The following is a 19,187-nucleotide window of genomic DNA, read 5'->3' as shown; positions in this document are numbered from 1 at the left end:
ATGGAATTGACTCTTAGAAGGGGATTTTTTTATATCCTAAATATCAAATATATCCACAGATGCTTGACAAAAAAGGCACTTCTTTAATGCAAAAGCTGAGTGTGCTGAAACAAAGATAGAAACATTCCATCAGCAGAGGAAGATGATGAGCCAGCATGTTCCCTAGCAGGCCAGAAACACAAAAACAGTGAATAGTGTTTCATACTGAATGAGCTAAATTTGCATAGTAACTTAAACTTTAAATATAGTCAGGTCTTCTTCAACCAATGAAACCATTGATTTTATTTGTTAGATGTGGCACAAACGTGATATTACAGAAGCTGCTGCTTTGAGATAGTCTGTTTCCAGCTGATGTGGAAGAGATCAAAGTGTTAGAGTGCTTTTGGGGGGGTTTGGGCGTTTGTTGGAGTATAATACGTCAATTCCATGCATACGGATTTTCATCTCTTGCTGAATTTCTATTTCTTGAGTCCCTGGAGCAAAACTGAAATAGCGTACCTTGTGGGCTATGTGTGTGTCTGTGTCTGGCTTTCCTTTGTGACATGTAATATTAAACCTGGATTATTTTTTCCAGTCACCATTTTTTGTTGTTGTTGTGTTGATGGAGATCATTTAAGTATTTAAATTATTCCCAAAATCGACTAGAGGGCTTTGTAACCAGAAAGAGCACCAGAAAGCAAAAACTTGGGCAAAGTACCTGCTTGAAGAATTAGATAATGTCTAGCTCTGTAAGTAATTCAGAAAATACAGCTTGCTCAGACAAGTCTTGTGAAAGTGAATGAGAGCTTCAGGCTTAGTTTTGTCATCTTTTCCAGGACTGAAGAGTACTTTTATTCATGAGAGATAGTACAGAAATTCTCCTTGCTATTATCTAAGCTTGATCTTCTTGAAATTGCCTTAAATCTACAGCTGCTATAATAAAACAGACAATGAGTCTTCTGGATGGGAGTCATTTCTTTGTCTACAAGTACTAGAATGTAGCAGAGAAGCTGTGGCCTGCCTTCCCCCTTCAGAAAGTACTTGTGTAACTGATGGCACAAATCAATGCTTCTGTGGACATCAAAGGTTTTCTAATTTCAATGTTGAATTAAAATACTTTGAGAATCTTAAGTTTTTTTTTATCAAAGCATGGAGAAAGGCAACTATTTTTGTTTACTTAAAGGAGGCCATAGTTTGAGGTAAAAAAAACAGCTCAGACAAGAGAATATTTGTTTCTGAGAGTGATTTGCTGAGTATCATGTTTCCTGACCTTTCATCAGATGAGCATTGTTGGAGATTAATTGGATCAGTGGTGGCATATGACATACTTCAAGTATCTGTATGGGAAGACTTATGCTTATATCTGATTATAGCAGCTTAGTACCCGTAGATATAAAATGTCAATTCTACATTCTACATGCATATTTAGGCCTTCTCAGGCATCTGTTCAGTGAGATCTGAGGTTCTTGTTTTGTTCATGGTAGGGGTTTTTGAGGTGACTCTACATTTAGGAAAATTAAAAAAAAAAAAAAAAATCCAGAACAAAAGAAGAACTTTAATGTAGATAGGACACTTGAGATTTCATTTGTAACATTCCTGACTTCCAGCATTTAGTTCCTATCTATGTCCAGAACAAACACTTGATGATAATTTGTCAAGAAACAACTAAATTTTTTCTTTCTTTGTTCTGCTCTAGAAGCTCAGTTAAAACCTTTTCTTATCATGTTAAAGGCTTAGAGAGATAGTCTAAATGCAGAAAATTGCAATAAGTTGAAGAAGGAACTAATGTGTGAACTGGTATGTTTCAAGAACTGAAAAAATTGCTTTCTTGACTTGTAGCATTTAATATACAGTTGAGCTACTGTTTCGCTTTGTGAATGAGTGTTTTAAAGAGACTCTTTTGCAAGTGGGCATTAACATATGGAATGCTTTGTTGCCAGACAGAATCTGAAAAGTTAATTTCTTCAGAGAATCACAGTGTGTAACATACTGCAGTATGTTTTTCACTGAGAGGGCAGTGACACACTGGAACAGGTTGCACAACAAGGTTGTGGATGTCCCATCCCCGGAGGCATTCAAGGCCAGGCTGGATCGGGCTCTGAGCATCCTGGTCTGGTAGTTGGCGACCCTGCACACAGCAGGGGGGTTGAAACTAGATGATCACAGGCCATTCTATGATCCTGTGATTCTATGCTTCTGCTTTACTCTCTTTTGCTGCCCCTCCATTTGATATTTCATTTTGTCTTGAAAGAAGAAAGCCATGACGTCTAGTTGTCATTGCTCCAAAGTCTGGACAAAAGAGCCCCAGAGGTCCTCTTTAACTCTGTGCAGCAACTTGTATTGCACTTCCTTTTATCTCCCCTTTCAGTATTTCTTACTTCACTTCCATCTTGTCTTTAAACATAGAGGAATTCTCACATTTCAAAGATGCTGCTGCATTCAACCTATCATTCACCGTGCTTGGTATTAAATCCAGAGAATGATCATTGCCCTGTAGTGAGTCTTAACATTATAAAGTGCTTTCCTTCTTCTAAACATGATATTCTAACCTAGACAATGCAGGCAGATGACTTAGCTTTTGTGCTACCTAGCTGTGAACATAAACCAAACATCACTTATAGATCTGAGCCAAAGTTGACATTACTTAAACAGGAGTTATTATGAATAGCAAAGCCTCAGAGTTCTAACATTATCAAAGGATGGACTATTAACTTCACTAAACTTCTACATCCATAAAATATTATGAAGCATACACATCCAGTCAACTATACTTGAAAATTTCTTAATTCAAGATGACACTTTTTCAAAAGTCATGTGAAATAATATATTGTATCTGTCACATTTTTATTATTGCGTATGATCATAAAGTAAATATTTTGAGGCAGTGGTGCTTCAGTATTCTGTAACCTCACTGTGGCAATATTTTATTTCTCTTTGTTTACATTCTAGCAACCAAATGAGCCAATCCTTTTTCTTTATTTCTCTCTCTTTTTTAAAAAAGGAATTATGAAAGATTTTTTTAAGTATGAGGTAATATTCCAACTGGTAGTCATGTCAATTGTAAACTATCCATTTTCTGTTCCCATAAAAGAGTACTGTTTTCTGTTGCAGTTTTCATAGTTTTGATTGTTTTTATAAACTCCAAGTGGAAAAATCCGCTGTAACAACAGACTTTTGTCTGGTTAGTGATAAACATACAATTATATACTTCTGTAGCTTTGCTTCTTTGCATCCTAGACTATCTTCTGTGTTTTCAGAAATATTCTGTGCATTTTTTATTATTGTCCTAGAATAAACAAATCATTTCCATTGTTTTGTTTCTAGAGGGGACTCATGTAAGAGTATGCATGCATTTTAGGCAATCAAACTATTTCTAAGACTGTCTTTTCTAGTGTTATCTAAGTCTATATTTAATTATTTCTTTCTTCTAACACATTAGAATATGACTCTTTATAACTTGAATTTAAAACTTGTATTCGCTGTTTTGAATCTCTAACCTAACAGCAATTCCAAAATTCAGTAGTGATGTAGAGCATATGCTACATAAAATTAGATGTCAGCTTGCAGGAAACTGACATGTAGGAATACTTAATGATTCCTTCAGAATCCAGTGCTAAGCCTTATTTCATTCTTACACATGCTCTCTGACCCCTTATGCTTCTTAGACTTGCCCTGGCACTTTTCACCAAAACCACTACAGGGCATAACTAAACTCTTTTCAGATATGCTGTTTTACTTAATACCAAGACTACGAAAAGCATAATGTGTGCCAGCAGTGTTTGCTTACAGCCTGAAAGGCCAACTGTACCTTGGGCTGCATCAAAAGACAGGTCACCAGCAGGTCACCTTCTACTCCTGCTCATGAGGCCCCGCTTTCAGTATTGCATTGTATTGGATGTTCAAGGTCAGATTGAATGGGGCTCTGGGCAGCCTGCTCTGATGGATGGTAACTGTCCAAAGCACAGAGGGGCTGGAACTAGAAAATATTTAAGGTACCTTCCAACCTAAGCTATTCTGTTATAATCGTGTATAGCCAAAGGCTCAGATTTTCCTTCTGGTCCTGAAAAAATGCATTATCACTATACCTAGTTTCAGATTCGTAACTCTTTGGAGAAAAGAGAGATGAAGAGATAGCATTTTATCATACAGTGGGCATTCCTATGTCACTTCCATATTGGTAGTCCAGCATAATTAGTTCTTTGGTTTCCTGATTAATACTGCTTTTAATTATTTTCTAATTTAATATCAACAAGTTAGTTTTAGGCCTATTTCCTTTCTCTCCTTGGAATAGCTTCACTATTTAATTCATGTGCTGGTGTTTCTTTTTATGGTCGGAGAGCAGATGAAAAGGCCCTCATTGCAGATATTTTTTCTTTTCTATTGTTAATCTTGCATCTCCCCAGCCTTAGGGTTGTTATCTTCCTTTTTCTTTCTCTTTTGTAACCTTGGAACAGGTCTCATTATTGTGCATAGACACTCTCTTTTGAAACTTACTACTGTTAAAATAATTAATGGAACTGATTACTTTTTTGGATTAATGATCATCAAACTAATAAGTTAATTTTTTGTGTTCAGCATTGTTTTATGTTATATGGCTCTAGTTTCAGAGTTCTGATATGTGGAATATACCACTAGCATTCAGAATCTATAGATGTATATTGAAGTTTCTTTAAACTATATCACATCCTTTTTCTTTTGATTTCTCTCAGTCTTCATTGTTAGCTGTGTAATACCATTGTCATTTTTTCAAAAACATTTGATCCCTTAGCTCTGCATTATTTATCTGTATTATTCTGCAGCCTTCACTCAGCTCAGGCTTCCCTGTCTTTCTTTGTCACTAATTCTTCTCTCATTCTTGTTTCAGCAGTTCATGGCATCCAGTTTCTCCAGTGCTCTCTGCTGTCCATGCTTTTCCTCTTTTTGCTTTGCTGATTTCTTCATTCATAACTTTATCTCCTCATCAGAAGATCTGTTCTGACAGTCTTCTGTGCTGATTCATCTCAATTTTTTTTAACTTTCACATTCAAAAATAAATCCATGATCTCCACAAAGTCTGCACTGTGTTCATTCAGTTCTGTCACTGTTGTGCTCTTAATAGTAGATCAGTCAGTTACCTACAGGCCTCTTACTGTGGAGGTAGGGAAGTGATGTTTACATTTGGAATTCACCTTATCTGGAATATTCTGTTTACTCATTGTCTTGAAGAATTAAGGTAATTTGAACAGATGCAGAGAAAAATAAGCATGGTGACAGGAACAAGAAGTCAGTGATACAAGGTTGTTAAGTTATTTTTACTGCAAAAATTTGGAGATGTGGAAAAAAAAATTGACTAAGAAAACATGAGGGTAAATAACAAGAAAGAAAACTTTTAGTGAAAATCTAATGTTGGCAAAAAGAAGAATGTAACCAGTAGTGAATTATTTGAAGCTGTGTTATTTGATGCCCCCTCCCACTGGGGGAGTAGGGCTCTGAAATAGCCTCTCTGAGGAGTTACTGGGGGCAAAAAGAGGGGCCAAAAGGAGATTTAACGTCTGGCAAGACTAGCCTAAGCCTTAGAAACTGGGAGCATGGAGCTAAATTAATCTTATCTCTCTGGAGGTTATCTTACATCTAATAAAATCCATTGCTGACTATATTGTTGTTACCTAATCTTCTTTTATGTTTCTGTTTGGAATTCTTCAGTATTATGCTGGACCCTCTTTAAAGCAGTTTCTCTTGCACCCAGCTGAAATTATTGACTCCAGTTATGCTGATAAATGAAACATTGCTAGGGAGTGTGCTTTTTGCACTGAAATCCAATCACTTCTACTGCTTTGTTAGTAGGTCCCTGGTATGATTTTGACCTGGGAAAGGTAATGGATGCCAAGTGATTCCTTAGTATTTTAGGAGTATTTGGTACTGTCCGTCCTCTAATGTAAATATAACTGCTGCTTACAAGATTCCAGTGACCCCCTTATAAGCATGTATTAGACATCACACTGCATCCTGCCTTAACCTGATAGAACATGATCGCATGTTTTCTTTCTAATGTTGGTGCTCTTTGTATTCCATTGTATGACTGTGTCTGTAACTGCCTTTACATCTGTCGTTCCAGTCTTTGAGAGATTCTCCTTACCAGTCCTCCATTTTTTCTGTTATAATTTCCCAACCAGTTACCTACTCTCTGTCCCTTTTCAGTTGTTAGATACTGTTTTGTGCAAAAACCTCGTAACAACCTTTTCCAGATCCATCTCTTTTTGCCTTAATGTGTCACTTATTTGAATTCAGGCTAAAAATTTTAAAATGAAATTTGAAATTTTGTCTGTTGCTGGTTGCTACAGAGCAAGTGATTTCCAAGCTGAGTTTCTTCAGCAGTTCTCACCTTCCTATAGGTTCTCTGAATGCCATTTCAAAGATGCAGCCTTTTCTTTCCATCTCTACTTTTGTCCAGACTTTGTCCTGTTATGATTCAATTGTTGCAACATCCTTCTCTCTGACCTTTGCAAATTCAATATTTCTTTACTCTCATCCAGACTGAGTTCTTCCTTCAAAGTTAATTTCCTTCTCTGTTACTTTTCCTGTATCATCCTCCTTTAAGAATGTCTTTGAGCTCAGACAGAAGTGAAAGAACACCCCTGTCAGATCCAGCTTTGATTTTGTGAATACTACAGATTGAACTCTGTGGTTCCTCACTCCTATCCAAAATATTGCTTAGTATGCCTTAATTCTCAAAATATGAAGGAGAAGCAGCAGTAATCACTGTAAGAACTGGATCTATTAAACCCTTATTAATAATTAATGTGAAAATATAATAACTGTTGCTAACTGGGTCCTGTAACTAAATTCAGATTCCATGTTTAAAGCTTTGACTGTGATGCTGTAACATGTTTAACTCAGAATGATTCCTAATTAATTTGTTGCTTCTACTCTATTTATGCAAGGATCCAAATCTTGCTCTGGGCATTGTGAGCACATCAAAACCAGAAATATGTCTCATTTCATTCTTGATATTGTTTATCCACTAGTGCACCCTTACTTTATTGGCCCTTACTTTATTAAACTCTGACCTAATCTTAGCTCTACCAATAGCCCAGTCACCCTTTCAGTCTTAGGTAAATTGATTTATTTCTGCAGAAAGAATAACCATCTTGGCTTGTCATGGGACTGTTAGTGAGCTTAGCATTTTAATTAGAATTACACTCTCGTCCTAGCTTTATTACCACAGTGCATACTTGTCCACCTTACTATTCCAGCAGTTAAATCAAGCTCTTTAATTAAAGTTATTTGTTAAAACTCAGCAATGGCCATGAGCCATTCAGTTTGAACATTAGTCTTCAATGTGAGCACAGACACATGCAAGAACTATCACAGAGCACGACTGCTTAGTTAATATAGCTTAAATCAAAACCATGATCAGAGTGGTTTATTAATTCATTAATGACAGATTGCTGGTAATACATGATCAGTGTTAGCATTACAGCAAGTGAACTACAATATTAGACAACTGTAACATATTAATGAATACCTCAAAGTCCTAAATGCTCTTTTATGATTAACCATCCAGATTGTTAATTGCATTTACAGGTATTCACGCACATGAAGTACACAAGTGCATGTTTTCCTACACCTCCTGTTGGAGATGTGGGTGTTGTGTGTGTGTGTTTGTGCAGGCCCCTACGACCACCCACTGATATGTAAGTTGGCAAGAAAGCCCCACCATAAGGCCAGGTGTGCACAAAGTGATACACCTTTACTAGTTGCACCTATGCTGTCACCCCCATAGATGAGTGCAGGATAGTCGTAGTATCAATGACAAGGCTGCTCAATCTGGCCTGAACAGAGTTGATGCCAACAAGGTGGCTTCTGGTGGAATCGAGTTGGATTTTGAATTCTGCTGTTTCCAATCCAAACTCCCTGCTATTGCAAATTTTCTTGTTGCTTTTATACTTCTTAAGGTGACTTCTTTGTTTCAAAAATCTTTGTGAAGATTTTCTGTTGCTGTTGAATCAAATTAATGATCGTCTTACTGTTTAGCATGTCCTTTTGGGAACGGGTGATAGTCTTCCTTTTTAATATGGTAGTTTGGGGCAAGCATCAGTTTGTTGTGTTCAATCTATGTATACACACACTATCTACATTTAAAATTGTATCTTAGCAGATGTAGTCTCCAAGTCATTTGCTAAAGATGGCCACTAAAACCAATTAAATCCTCATTGCTGCTTGCACCAGCTCGTACCAGAGTAATTTTTTACTCAAACATTTGCAGAACCAAAAAATTAACCTAGTTCTTCAGCCTACTTTATATTTTTTCATGAATTTTTATTATAAACACAATAATAGTCCTTTCTAATAAAAGCCCAGTGTGTTCTGTAGTAGGTGAACCATTGAAATTTGCATCTGTTCACTGTTACAGCTCTCGTCTTAAGTTCACAAGCAATAGCTGAGGCTTTCAGTCCCTGCGAACACTATATACTAGTGGTAACAAATATTTGTGTCACTTGATATACTTGTTTTTCAAAGCATAGATGTTTGCTTCTGCCTAGATTCTTTGTTTTCCATCATTTTGTCTGTTGATGTTTTGTTTTGTTTTTTAATTTCTACAGAACACGCAGAGTTCATGTGGTTGCTTAATTATCTAGGTGTCCATTTAACCAACAAGAACTCTATTTGAGCTTCTCTGTAAGATGATACTTTTTAACAGAGCATTTATTCTAGCAGCATATGACTTCTGTCATCTCTAATGCTGGAAACTCATCCAACCTGAGCATATTGTGTGGCAGTTCCAGTCACTTCTCCCTGTTTCTTTACATAATGTAAAGGAAGTAGAAGTTAGTATGTTGAATGTGTTATTCATTCAGTTTGATTTTAAGTGACAAAAGCTTTAGCTTATACAAGTTGTACAAAAATTCTGAGCGAGGTATAAAGATTATTCACTTTCAAGGAAAAATCATAGAATTATAGAATTCACAGGTTGGAAAAGACCTTAAAGATCTGGGGCCCAACCACAACCTAACCATACTACCCTAAATCTGACAAATCTCCACTAAATCATGTCCCTGAGCACCACATCCAAACGATTTTTAAACACGTTCAGGGATGGTGACTCAAGACCTCCCTGGGGAGCCTATTCCAGTACTTAACAACCCTTTCTGTAAAGAAGTGTTTCCTGATATCCAGCCTAAACCTCCCCTGGTGCAACTTGAGGCCATTTCCCCTCGTCCTGTCACCTGTCACCAGTGAGAAGGGACCAAACCTGCTCTTGCTGTAAGCACCTTTCAGATATTGGAAGAGAGCAATAAGGTCTCCCCTCAGCCTCCTTTTCCCCAAACTAAACAGCCCCAGTTAGTAGCAAAACTGCCCCCTAGGTAGTAAAACTACCTAGACTATTGCACTTTCATACGGTATTTTGCCTACCAATGAAAACTGTTTTACATTGTTCCAGCTTCAATAAAAAACAGACCCACATTTCGTTTATCGAAGCAGAGATTTTATCGAATCATAGAATCATAGAGTGGCTTGGATTAGAAGAGACCTTAAAGATCATCTAGTTTCAACATCCAAAAGGAAAATGCATAATAGATGGACAATCACTGATTACCCTCTTAATACTCTCTCAGTCATCAGTATCTTTGGTCAGTCGACTGATCTGGAATGACAGTTGAATCATGGGGCTATTATTTTGCAAGCTCCCTTACTATGGTTTAGGTGAATTCAAATCCAGCAGAAATAGTTTGTGTTAATTCACTTATAGGTTTTATTGTACAGGCGCACACAAGACCCACAAAGATCCTGCTAGCTCTGTAATTGCTAACAACTAATTTTTCAAGTTGGATATCTAGCAAACTCACAATTAACCTCAAACACTTGAAAATTATTTCAGTTTTATTACTGTGTCAGTGGCCAAAAGCAGCATTTTACATTTTTAGTATAATTCTGCAAATTATTCAGCATCAGTGTGACGATGTGATCATCATATAAATTAGAATGTGAAATTAATATCTATACCTAGTAGTAAATTAAGCAGTGTTGGTCCAAGCACTATAACTCAGTTACCAATATGGTTATGTTCTTTGAAAGTTCCTTCACATTATTCTCACCTAGCGCTTTCCAAGAGAATTAATGGATGCCATTGAGGAGTTACTTTAGTCTAGAAGACTGTAGGTTGGATGTGGCTTTAACATTTACTATTACGTGTATGTCTGGTCTCTGCCAGCTGGCCTCAATGTCAAAGGCTCTTGCACTCTTCAGCTAATTAGTATAAACTTAGCCAGTGTCCCTGTCCTACAAAAACAGTGATATCTGTGCTGGCTACCGCAGTAACAGATCTTCAACCAAAATTTCTGTAGTTCTGTTTTGACCACTGTGCTTATAGAAGGTTGCTGTGTGTATTCAGATACCACTTATTAAGGAATTTCCACAGTGTAATCCAGTATGCATACTCATAAATCTCGATGATTTTAGTATCATGGTCTGTGTGTAGCACTGTAGCACCATCTTGTGTGAGCTGCAAATGTGATTTCAGTATTTGTATTCAGGGAACCTTCAAGTTATCTGTAACAATTTCATTTAAAACAAATTAACAATTTTAAAACAAATTTGACACTATGCTCTAAAAATCAATTATAGTGGAGTCTGAAAAAGTCACACTTCCTCATTCATAGAATATAGCATCTATTGTAATACAGTATGTTAAGTATCCACCAGAGATGATGTAAAACTTCAGTGTGGAGACAACATGAAACAGGTCCTCCTTATAACAAGTGGCAGATTTTCATAATACTGCATTCATTGAAGATACCCCTTTGTTAGAATGCCCCATATAAATATGAGGTAGAAGATGCTACAATCTGAAGGCAGTAAATATGTATTATATATGATTTACACTATTAACATGCATAAATAAAGCACAGAGATTAAAATCTTGAGAAAAATGAGAAAGGGCTGCTAGGAAACATTATAAAATAGCTAACAGTAATAAAGATTAATAATGCTTTTAAATGATAGTAGGTAGCAAATGGGGCAAAGACTTGGAAATCAGTGTTCATATGGAGTTGTGGTGCTTTCAGGTTTCTGCATGTATGGAAGGATGCACATGTAGAGGCATTACTTTCAAAGCAGCTCTTGTATATCAGCAAAATGGAAAAAATAGCTATGCTCTTTGCATATACATTTGTAATTGTCATCTTCTCCTTTCATTCTTTTTTGAGTGGGTTTGTATTTGGGGTGGAGGTTTTTCCTCTATCTCTTGAATTGATAAAAGCAACCAGAAAAACAATTCTGGGGTTATTGATTGCTGAGGGCAGACTGACAAAACAAATTTTAGTGGTACCTCTCTCATAATCTCTTCCAGCTCTTTACTTGAAATTTGTAGACTAAGAAGAGCATGGGTTTTTGCTTTTGCAGTAGAGTTTCGCCAACAGACGTTATTTGCAGATGCAGCTAGTACTGAATACCTTTAATTTTGCACGTTTGACCATTTGTGCAGCCACCATGTCCATATGAAATATAAACAATATGTCCTGAATTATTTCCACATAGCTGTGTAGAAGCCTTCATTATTTCCTCTTAACTAGTCTTCTGTTGCACCCTTTGAGTACTTATTTTCACTTTGGGATATGATAAGGTCAGGGATTAAAGTAAGTCAATATTAAACCAATGTGACTGCCTCCTATAGTTCATGCAGTTAAAGGAATTGAGAGCAAACAATTATTACCAAATTGAAGATGTTTACTTATACTACAGGTTCAATAGTATGAAATGTTGAGAAATTGCCTAAAAATTTTGAAATGAATGGAGAGTGGATAATGATAGATGACTTCCAAATTAGATCAGAAGTTTCATGACATGATTCCAACGCCAAGAACTGAAGGAGTTACAGGAGAATAAAAACCATTTGTATAACTGGTCTAAAATACCACTGTGCAAGCCAAGTCACTTCCAGGACATCAAGCAATAATCCATTCTTTCTGTTACCATATTTTGTGGTTTTTTTACAACATATTAGTTATACTAAAATTCTACATACTATAAACCCAGTGGAAGGAGAAGAGATGTGCAGTGAATATTTTGAATTTTACTATTCTATATCCTGAATATTGATTAAAAAATTAAAGCCCCTGCTTTAAGTTTGCACTTTTTGCCAAGAAACTGTCACAGGGAATGCATACTAAAACTAAACAAAAACCTAAAGTTGTTATGTTGAGCACTTTTTCAGGAATTATTTGAACTTTCTCCAACACAAACTTTTGTTCCCAAGCTCTCTTTTCTCTGTATGAATCATACAGAGAAAACTGCTGATCTTTATTTAGTGCATAGTGCTATTTTATGGACTAAGTTGTGCTGATAGGCTGGAATCCAATTTTCCCTTAGTAGGAAAAGGGGTAACCAAGGGTTTTTTTCATTTGCAGTTTATACATTTTAGATAAATTATTCTGATATCTTTGTTATTGTTTTCTACTGCCTTTTACAAATATTTTATTCAAGGATTTACTGTCTGTGCAATTTATTAATTTTTATTTGATTTCATTTCTTTCACTGCAGGTAACTCGACAAGCCATCCAGTAGAAGTAACAGCACTTTATTCATTTGAAGGACAGCAGCCAGGTGACTTGACTTTCAAAGCTGGAGACAAAATCATAGTCACAACCAAAACAGGTTCACAGTTTGATTGGTGGGAAGGAAGAATAGGAGGACAAACTGGCATCTTTCCAGCCAATTATGTTGCCATAAGTAATGACTAAATCTATATAGAAGAAAATGTTGAAGCAACAATAAATTTACACTGAAACATGTATTTTAACTTTTCAGATTTTAGCTAAATGAGGTTCTTGATCAAGACTATTCCAGCATAACATTGAAATGCATTTAATGGCCTTAGCTTTCCCTTAAACTTATTTCTTTAATAAATATTAGGTGATGGTCAGTTTATGGTGAAGTTTCACTTTTGAGTCATATTGCTGTATGAAAAGTACTCCCATTTGTGTCTAGTTTCAATTCTGTCATGCTATATACTTTTATTTTTCAAATGAGGGAAAAGTTACAAATATTTTAAAACTAGATATGTCTCTTTCTGTAATAAATATCCTGAAATCTACATCAAGTTATGTGAGTTGGAATTCTTCACTTTTGCTAAACATGCAGATATTTTTTGCAGGTATGGCATAGGAATTTACTTGATATTAAAAGTACTTCTAGCATTGCAGTTTTTCTTAGTAACTAGTTTATGTCTAGTCCCCAGTGTTTGTCATTGTTAAACATACAAATATCTTTCTTTCAAACAGCTCAGTATCAAGCAGTTCAACTTCTCTAATAACTTCTCCTATATTGCCCTCATCTTTGAAGAATTTAAGCACTTCTAGAAGTTTGTTAAATAAAATGCATGAATAGTACCTACCAGAAAAAGATATAGGCTTATGATGTCTGTTGATTCCTATAGGAATTTGTTTTGCAGATGGGAAATGCAACAAAGAACACCTTCTGGCTCACAAATGATCTTATATAATTCTTCCTGCTACTTCTCCTTTAAGGTTGTTTGGTTTTTTTATAGTTGATATTTGATCTTGTTTATCTTTAAGGAAGCAGTAACGTAGGGTAAATTATGAATAAATTATTGGTAAGAAGATATTTTTGTAGAATATATGTAGTATTAGCAATGTATGTAGCACTGTAGCTCTCATATTTCAACTTCATTCTGAGTATAGACCCCAAAGCTAGATATTCCATATGGAAAAAATCACACTTCATTTATCCAGTATAAGCTGAAGCGTCCAGTAGCAGAATTGTGCTGTAGTACTTCAGTAGTTATGTTAGAATGCTAGCTGTTTTTTCAGCCAGCAAAGTTGCCTTTGTATAGGATTGTTACAGCTTGTTAACTTATCTCAAGTGTCTGCTTTCATGAAACTCAGAATTTATGAACTTGCACATAAAAAGATTTTATGTGTATATTTTATATATAAAATCTTAGTATTGTTTATGTAAATTCAGTTTCCTGGACTGGCTGCTTCAGGAAAAATGAGAATTGTCTAATCTAAGTGATCGTGATAGTCTGTAGACTCTGGAGTATAGCACTGATTAATTACTAAATCAAATGTGAAAGGAAAATATTAAATGAGGAGTGTCTCTTATACTTCAAAATTTTTTTTCTTCCTCTAAATGCAGCCTAATAAAGTGATTAGCCTAATACAAGGAATTGTATTTGTTGTCAAAAAGAAAACTCGAAGCAATACAAAATTATACTGCCTGATTCTATATGCCTTTGACATAAACTAGATCAGCCTGTGTCAGTGGACTAAGATTTAATCCCAAAAGTGTTTATAGTTACAGGCTTTACAGTAAAAAGCAGTTTTGCATTGTTTTCTAAACTAAGACATCTATAATGGACAAGTCGGTATATAGCAGGTTTTCTGCAGCAGGTTTCCTACAGTAGGGAATACTTAATAATGAGTACAGAGATTACAGGCAGTATCTGCTGTGATGTTGAGCAGGTCCAATTCATCATCTTGTAACATGTAAAGCAATGACTCTTATTGCTCAAGCACTGTTAATCAGACAGCAGTAATTTCTATATAATACAGGTACCTTCCATATTGCAGATAATCAGTCCGACTGAATCAGTCATCCTTAGTGATTTTCTCTTCTATTTCCTTAATGCTGTGGGGGTCAGATGGCAGGTATACCATCAGAAATCCTGAAGAAAGTCATCAGTATTGAGTACTAACATCTTGAAAAACGACTTTATCTTTTAAAAGCTCTATAAATTTCACAGTAGCTCTAACCTTGCTTCTACAAATTCTGAAACCAGATTTTCACCAATTACATCAAACTTTACAGTCTTAAAACCATATTGCATACGTTTCTACCAATTCCATAAACAGCTTATGTCTATCTGATCAGAAAAAAAAAAAGATGTATGTAGCCTCAGCAGTAAACCTGTAATAGGATTGTCTGATCTAAAGGGAACTGAAGTACATCTTCCTATGTTGATTTGTTGCAGATACGTGGATCCACAGAACTTTTGAAATGTAGAACTGTAGAATTTTCTTCAGTGTTTTCTGGATATAGACGAAGCATCCATTTCTAAAAAACTTGGTCAGAACATTTTGAAGTCAATTTTCTTTTTTTTTTCAAGAATCTAAATTTATCCAACACTTCAGTCCAAAAGTTCATGGGAAACCATTTGCGAGTTTTTAATTGGTTCTTGCTCTAAATTGAGTTAGAAATATTGCAAATTAAAATTCTTGGGTTTTTCCCATGCCATAAGAAATGTAAGAAAATAAATAGCAAGCTGCAGTCTTCAGAAAGGGTTTTAGTTCATTTCATCCAAAATTAAGTGCAAATACTTGCCTAAATGTCAGAAGTGTATGAACTAGTGCATGCTAACTTTAATGCTGAATTCATATCCAAGTGTTCTTTTATATCTGCAAACCTTACTGTAATTCTTTCACTAGGTCTTATTTTTAACAGTAGAAATAATAATTTCTGTAGCTGTAGGCTTCAGAGGAATTCTGCCATCTGCCTCACTAAGATGAGTCTTGGAATCTGCCTTATAAAAACTTACTCACTTTGATTTCTTGTCAGTGATTTTTGAACCCTGGCAAAATTCACCTTCCATTTAACCTTATGGAAAAGCCAAATTCTCTTTGCAGACTTATGCATATTTCTAGCCTTCATCTTGAGAACTTGTTTTATGCAAAAATCTGCAAGAGCTTGAGAAAGAGTGCCAGGCATTGCCTAGATGAGATAAACACAGCTATCTACAACATGGAAGATCTACCTACCTGAAGAACCAGAAAGTAAGCCTAACCTTCCTGTGACTTCCCTCTAAATGTTTAAGTAAAGCTAAAGAGTTAATTAAGTGGGGAGGAGGATGGGAAAAGAAAAAAAGACATAGGTAGCTGGCTTTGGCAGCCTGCAGTCTCACATCATTCTTGAAAATGAATGTGGTTCTGTAACATCAGGCATAGGCTCTTATAACAAACATGATTAGAATTCTGAGTTTCTGCACATACTGATTTCACAATATTTGCAGTGATTTTTATGCCTTCAGTCATTTTTATTTTATTTTCCAAATGAAAATACTAGTCAATTTTCCCCAAGAGTTTTATATCATTTTAGATTTTTTTTTTCCTATTTAACATGTTATCTCTCCTAATAAATTCAGATGATGCTATTGAGGGAAAGCAATAAAGCACCTGGATGCAAAGTTATTGTCACAAATTGACAGTTCCAGCTGTTTCAGGACATCTTTGATGAATTAATTATCAAATCTCTTCAGTAGATGCTATTCCTTAAGATTTTATTTCATACAGATATTTTGGGGCAAAATGAACTTTTCTTAAGCAGAGACTATGGCTGTTAAAATACTGTTTTTCATTTGAGGTATACATTCTGTGGTGGTCTTTTTTTCTGGAAACTAGATCCATCCTATTACCTTTTAAAGCCTGTCTCAGGCTATTACTTCCTCTCAGTATTTATTTATTGGTATTTACTTTATACTATAATACTATATATTGGTATTTGCTTTAATGCAACTCTTGTATTTTCATGTTCCCAATTTTCTTCTTTCATATTTGATGTCAAAACTTAGGGCACAGCTAAGCCAGAAACACCTATTGTTTATTCCAGGTTTTTTTTTGTCAATCATTAGATTCTTACAGTGTGAACCAAGACAATCTGCTTTAAGATTTCTCAGCCTAAAATTGTATTTATAGTATCTTTTTACATATCTGATTACATGCTTTTCAGGTTAAACCTTTGTCCCCTTGTGGCAGTGCTGAAAATACTTGGGCATGCTGCAGCTGATTTGAAATCATTTGGATTCTTATGATAGCTTGAACTAGTCTTTAAATGTTAAACAGTGCTGCATTCACTGAAAATCTCTATTTCTCTGCTGACTTTACTGGGAGCCAGGCTGCTACTCAAATTACAATGTAGTACAGAGATTACTAATGTATTTATATGCTTCTGAGTACCATCCAAACAATATTTTCTCCATCTCCATCTCACACTAGCAGAAAGCAGATCTATTTTGCATCAGTCCACGCTAATTATTTTCATCTATGTTATCGTCTATGTCTTCTTCTGTTTAGTTAATGTTGTCATTTCAAAAGCTATCTCAAACCTCTCACATGTTCGAAGCCAGTGTTTGAAGCTCTGAAGCAGTCCAGACCTTTGCAGATTTCTCTGTGATGTCCAGCATCTCTGCCTGTATAGGCATCTTGATGTATGGTCATGAATGTGACAGCTGAAGGAGACAGACTTCTCTTCTTGAAGACATCTAGTCACAATTGCTCTTTAGGTAATGTTAAAATAATTTTCTAAATAAAATGTAAAATCCTAGAGCTTTTTCATTGTTTTGTCCTCTCAGTGTTTGGAACATTTCCTTGGCTTAAGTAAGAGTATGTCATGATGTCAAGAATTTTCCTCTTGTAGCAAAGCTTTTTCTAATACATAGATTTCCAGGGACAATGCTTCTGTGGAAAAGCATTCATTGCCACACTGCTGATAAATATTAAAAACGAATGTGTAGAGGAAGAGTATTCAGCACCAACCAAGAGATCATCTAGAGAGTATTTTTATTTTGGAAAATAGACCTAGGTTTGTGCCACCTACTTTCAGGTACCTGTAGGCTTAGGAATGCTTCCTAGACAGATCTCTGTTTTTCCAAAGCAATCAGTCAAGAGAAAGAAGTTACATGAAAAGCCTTCTGAAGTGAATTCTGGAGCCTGCAGTAGAGAAGATTGACTTGTTCCTTGAAACTATTATCCTTATGTCATTTTCTCACAAGTCTTCCAAATGATCTCTATGCATGAATGTTCTCATCTTGCATTTCAGTAGTATGTTTTTTTTCTCCATGACCTACTAAATTGAGCAAGAAGACAAAATTTCAAATCCTATTAGTGAGAGTTTCCAAACTGAAGCTGTGGATCACTGCCACTGAGAATTAAGAATGGAAAATCTAAGAAAGATGTGATTAAAAGCAACATCAATTCATATCTACATCAAATACAGGAATTAACATGAGATATTAGTATTTGTTGCTAGTTTTGACAAACCCAAGATATCTTATTTCATCTTTGCCTTTTTTGGTACTAACATTAGTGCTAGATAAAAATGTATATATTCAATTGATGACTCTCCATAGACACAATAGTGTCCAAACCTTTCTTTTAGATTAAAAGGCACCATTCGGGTTATTCTTTCAATCAGTTTAGAAGTATTGTTGGCAAAACAAAGAGGTAGAAGATATTAAGCAGAAAAGAGAACTGCCTGAACTGAAGAAAATACAGATCTCATGAAAAATGTTGTTTCTTAAAATTATTCAAATTGTAAATTGCTATATGGACCGTCTTAGTCTAGAGCTCTTAATTTAATACCTAACAATAGTGGACATTCCAAGACTGGCAAACTCAGCCTGGAATTTCTTTCTTTTACATCTTATAATATTAAAAACTATATTTATATTCCTCTCCTGTGGGTGATGTTGGAATAAGAAGCCTAAATAGTATTCACTTACATTTTTAAAAAGCCAGTTTTTTAAACATGAAGAGGTTTCTGTTAACAGTTGGGCTCTTAAAACCAAATGAACAAAATGTATAACATGAAACTCAGCAGTTTCACATTAATGGAACCTGGCTGACAGTATGAAACTTGGACATTATTGATTACAGTTCCACTGAGATGTACTAACTTTAATACAGCATGCAAGCAACACGTGCAGGCAAGCCAGATGCAAAACTGAAACATTATCTAAACAGAGTTGATTTCAAATGTTTCAAATGTAAATAACCCACTGGGTGGTCTTTGAGACTGTCAGCAGTCATTATTTTCTGTAGTGTAAACGGGGCTGTCAACTAGGATTTCTGTCACATAGATAAAGACTCGTTCTTCCCTAGTGAAGCCTGGGCTGTTGTTCTTAAAGAAAGTCACAGAATCACAGAATGGCCAGGATTGGAAGGGACCTCAAGGATCATGAATCTCCAACCCCCTGCCACATTCAGGGCCACCAACCTCCGCATTCAATGCTAGACCCAGGGCCCCATCCAATCTGGCCTTGAACACCTCCAGGGATGGGGCATCCACAACCTCTCTGGGCAGCCTGTTCCAGTACCTCACCACTCTGTAAAGAACTTCCCCCTGACATCCAACCTAAATCTTCCCTCCCTCAACTTAAAACAATTTCCCCTCGTCCTGCTGTTACCTACTCTTTGAAAGAGTTGATTCTCCTCCTC

General features: G+C 35.7%; 1 protein-coding gene across 1 annotated transcript in view; it reads left to right on the top strand.

The window, feature by feature from the left end:
• Positions 1 to 13,443, top strand: part of SH3YL1 (SH3 and SYLF domain containing 1) — a 41,715-nt gene extending 28,272 nt beyond the window's left edge. Inside the window, exon 10 of the mRNA XM_031611067.2 lies at positions 12,499 to 13,443. Within this exon, the coding sequence (XP_031466927.2) occupies positions 12,499 to 12,698 (200 nt within the window). The 3' untranslated portion in view covers positions 12,699 to 13,443. The remainder of the gene's footprint in view (positions 1 to 12,498) is intronic.
• The last annotated feature ends 5,744 nt before the right edge of the window (positions 13,444 to 19,187 follow it).

Source organism: Phasianus colchicus, chromosome 2, assembly GCF_987193195.1.
Source record: "Phasianus colchicus chromosome 2, bPhaCol1.hap1.1, whole genome shotgun sequence".
Classification (NCBI taxonomy): Eukaryota; Metazoa; Chordata; class Aves; order Galliformes; family Phasianidae; genus Phasianus; species Phasianus colchicus.
The sequence above is the reverse complement of the archived record's forward strand: the minus strand, read 5'-3'. Positions and strand labels throughout refer to the sequence as shown.